At 32.3% G+C, this 4,309-nt stretch overlaps 1 protein-coding gene across 1 annotated transcript; it reads right to left on the bottom strand.

Moving 5' to 3' along the window:
- Positions 1-730: 730 nt before the first annotated feature.
- Positions 731-1,419, bottom strand: LOC136980911 (uncharacterized). The gene is made up of 3 exons (XM_067277111.1): positions 1,320-1,419; positions 1,086-1,218; positions 731-1,014 (listed from the first exon to the last, which is right to left on the bottom strand). The coding sequence occupies exons 1-3, from the start codon at positions 1,416-1,418 to the stop codon at positions 731-733; spliced, it is 516 nt and encodes a 171-aa protein (XP_067133212.1). The 5' UTR covers position 1,419.
- Between the last annotated feature and the right edge of the window lie 2,890 nt (positions 1,420-4,309).

The raw sequence follows: 4,309 nt of genomic DNA on the forward strand, positions 1-4,309 counted from the left end.
ATCAAATAATATTCAATTGCATATATACGTAATAGAATACTTAAAACAAAAATAATTATTTTCCTGTGTGAGCACCAGAAATCACCAATAAAAATAATTACTTAGATATATAAAACGATTTCATTTATGCAAAAATAATATATTCTGTATTTTTTGTTTTCATCATTAAGAATGTTATTCGAACTTAGAAATCTCCGTGAAACATTCAACGAGAAATTTGCCAATGTCACAGTTTTGATCATAAACAATATCTTAGTGATTTAAAAAACTAAATATATAATTTATCTTAATGTCTAAACAGTAGAAAATAAATATAATACGAGCAATTATTTATTGTGACGTGGTCACAACATCGGACTGCAATTTTTTATCATATTTGAAAAATTTATTTAATTTAAAATATATGCTCTCCACCCCAAATTAGTAGTGTCTTTCCCCTGTACATAATACTTTTCCTGTTGAAGTCCAGTATTCACATTTCCTGTTACACACTTGCCATTATTTATTTAACCCTTTACAGGGGAAAACTTTAAGTAAAATAACGCGATTTTGCATCGGAATTTCGTATACAGTAAATCGGGGCCTCCTGCCCAACGGTTTCCATATTTCGTCTCGGATTTGATCTATCTAACTCCATTCTCGAGATTAAGGAAAGACAGACAGACCGACAACAGTGGGAATTTACAGGTCAACAATTTTTTTAAATTGTAGCCCAATAAATTTATATCGGTCAAAATAAACAATGTAAAAATGAAATAGTAGAACATTTAGATGTACTATTTACATTTAAGAATCGACTTAAGTACACATGCGGAAGCAGTACACATGTATATTCTCTTCTTTTAATAGCTCCTGCTAATTCGTCGAATGTTTTCGGAACCGGTTCGTCAGTCTGTACGGCCATAAATGACGTCAATATTCCGGCGTAACCCCAGATCAAGACTGCTGTCATGAGCAACCAGATGCCAAATGCTATTCTAGAAGATGAACGATTCACGTTGCTGTTGTCGACTCCTGAAAATTAACGCCGAAGATTATAATTCACTATTATAAATTAGAGAACAGTGTATATTGTGTAGATTTACCTTGATACATTAACGTCGTCATCAGATACCAGTACGTTCGCCCTAAAGTCCAAGGTTCCCCTTTATTGTCTTTCACGAATTTCCGGAATATTAATCCAAAGACTGTAATGGTAAAGATCAAGGCCAACCAAACCTTTCATGGAACAATAAAGAAAAGTAAATTATACGTTTTAAAGGAAATAATTTTTCCACCCGATTTAAGAATTTCTAGATGACTTATCAAGAAATTTTTACCTCTTTTGTGAACGGGTTCAGAACTGTTTGCCAAGTGAGTTTCTTTTTGTGCCGTTTCATATAGAAATGAATTGGTTCGACATTCGACACTGTTGACATTTCCACATATGAAATACTTGTCGAGATAGTGCGAATATGCTGTCATAATATCTGCAAACTACATTGTGACAAAATAATAAACTTACACATTTTTTTTCCGTTATTAGTAGGCCTACATGTACACCATCGAACTTCCGGCAATTGTTAGTATATATTCTCCTTTAATCCGGAAGAAATTACTAGAAGGAACTTGCAATTCCCTCGGCACCAAACTAGTTTATTGGGCAGCCACATTTGGCATTGTGTGTAGCCTTGTTTATATTATATGCACTGCTTTTTTTGTGGTGGTACAACAATCTGCGAACTTCTTAGTTTATTTTGCTTAAAATTAACTCCAGTTATGGCTTCAACGACAGAAAATAGTTTTAATGGCGGTATCAAACGTAAACTCAGTTCTTATCTTTTAAGATAAAGTAGAATTGTCTTCTGAGTGGTCAGTCTTGCGTTAAATTCGTCTGTTCATAACCACAATCTTACGTATATTTTCTGATTACCATTAAAGTAGAACTGTTAAAACAAGGGTTTCTGTTTGTAATCATGTGACATCTATGGTATGGTTCATCAGCTGTACCTGAATTTCATTTTACGTGGTTATTTACTTTGATTTTGTAGTAACCCACGATATAATTTTGGACACGTGGGAAGTGTCTAATTTATGGGTTGGAGGCATGTTGATCAATTATTATTACATGTAATCACGGATGGTCCGAAAAATAATTAATCTAACCTCACTTTGAAACGAATGGTGCCGGAAATTCGGTGATGTACCTTTATTAGTTTGTCTATTTTATAAAATGATAAATATCAAATAAATCAGTAAAATATAATTGGAATTCTGACTTTTATCACATCTTCCATTGGAACAATTTTATTAATTGTTATAATTTTTTATGCCTCACAAGTAACTACATAGTGTCTATTGTTAAACGTTGCAATGAATTCGTAATTTATATTTTATGTATAATGGAAATTAAATGCAATTCGATTTGTTCATATTGCACGTGTCATGTGTGAGATGTTTTTCGGCATTTTTGCAAATTGCATGATAGGAATATTGTCAGATGTTTCCAGCGACGTGGCATGGCTCTGAAGACTATATATCGCGAGAAGCTGTAACGTTTTATGACATCTCGCTATTTGCAGGTTTTTAAAAATTTATATTGGTACAACGAATCAGATCTTCCGTTTCAGGATCGGAACTTCGTGACAGGTAATATCCGGAATAAAATTTATCACCCATATAACTATTGCAATTTATTGTCTTTTGTAGAAACAATCTACTCAATGGGATAATTTATTTTATTTGGTAATTTTTTCGATTTTACCGCTTAAAATCCTATTTAAATATTTAATAAAATATTACATCAAAAATATTTTTCATGAACTAAATTCAAATCGACAGAATTTTTCAGAAATATTCGCTTAGCAGTGGTAGAATATATGTAACTAATAGTTTGTAAGTATCATTGACAGATTAAGAATAAAAATGCCCCCGTAACATTTAAATTTATATGTGTATTTACTTCTTTATATATCAGACTTTAAACTGATTTAAATATATTTATAGCACGATTAGTAGGTAAAATTTTAACATTTAACTAGTCAACCTTTAATTAAAATGCATTTTCTTTCCAATAAGGAAATGTTTCTAAAACATTAATTACAGAATCCTTTGTTACTCTAAATCTCTATATTTACGATTTTCGAATGAAAATGAATCGTTACCGCAACTTCAGTGAAATTCAAATCAAACGTAGATTTTATAGCTTTCACTACATTACAAGATGCACTTGTTTATATTGTGTATAAACTTCAGTTAAAAGTCATAGTAGACTTACGTAACAATGACAGACGTGAACAAACTTTGCAAAACGTGTGATAGTTCAAGGCCTAAAGGTTACTTCACGAAAATCTGACTTAAATTGGAATTCAAATAGTTTTCCTTATGGTTTGAGTAAAATATATCGTGGCTCATCCTCGAAACTACGTCCATATTAACGGACATAATCTATCCCATAACAGTCGTGAGTAAAAGGTTCTGTCTAAACAGCGAGAAAGAACGGATTTAAAATAAATTTTTACCTCCTGTCTTTGAATGCCGTCTGATAAATATTATATAAAGAAACTGTAAACATATCTGTTAAATGAGAAAATGAAGAAAATACCTTTCCCTTCACTTGCAAAAACTGAAAAGTTTCATCTCCTTTAATTGGTAATTTAGAAACTGCCACGTAATGGAAATGTTGACTTTTCACATCTGGTAAAAAAATAATTCCAGTATAAAATCTGTTTTTTCACGAATTATTAACGAAAACATGAAATTAAACAATTTATAATCAATAATTAAATTTAAGTAAAAACACCAATTAGAATTAATCGAATGAATTTAGAAAATTAAATTATAGTAAAATTTTTACTCTATAAATTTTATATTTTAGGGAATACAGTGAAAACTGCTTAGGCGATCACCTGCATTCGACAGGCACCTGTCAAAACGGGAAAAACTTCTGGCACGGAACAGTTTATACATACAGTCTTCGTATATGTTACCTGTATTGAACGACCACCTGTGTAACGCAACCGCGGGCATCGATTTTTGGTTTGAAACAACATACAAGAACTGTAATAAGCGACCACTTCCGCGAATATAACTGGTCTAAACTGTTGCTCGAACCTATGTCAACAACGTTTTCTCCTCATAATATAATGAATTAGGCTAAACGAAAAGTTCTTACACTTTTTCGATACACCGCCCCTTTTTACTATAAAGTTATACTCAATGCCTCCTAACCCATCAGCGACCCCAACTTTTGCTTTGGTCACCATTCAGTACCCTGCCTCCAGCGCCCACTTAGATTTACTCACCGCCCACAAGGGGGCAAAATTGCCCG

This window comes from Centruroides vittatus, unplaced genomic scaffold (assembly GCF_030686945.1).
Source record: "Centruroides vittatus isolate TY-2023 unplaced genomic scaffold, ASM3068694v2 contig_736, whole genome shotgun sequence".
In the NCBI taxonomy this organism is placed as follows: Eukaryota; Metazoa; Arthropoda; class Arachnida; order Scorpiones; family Buthidae; genus Centruroides; species Centruroides vittatus.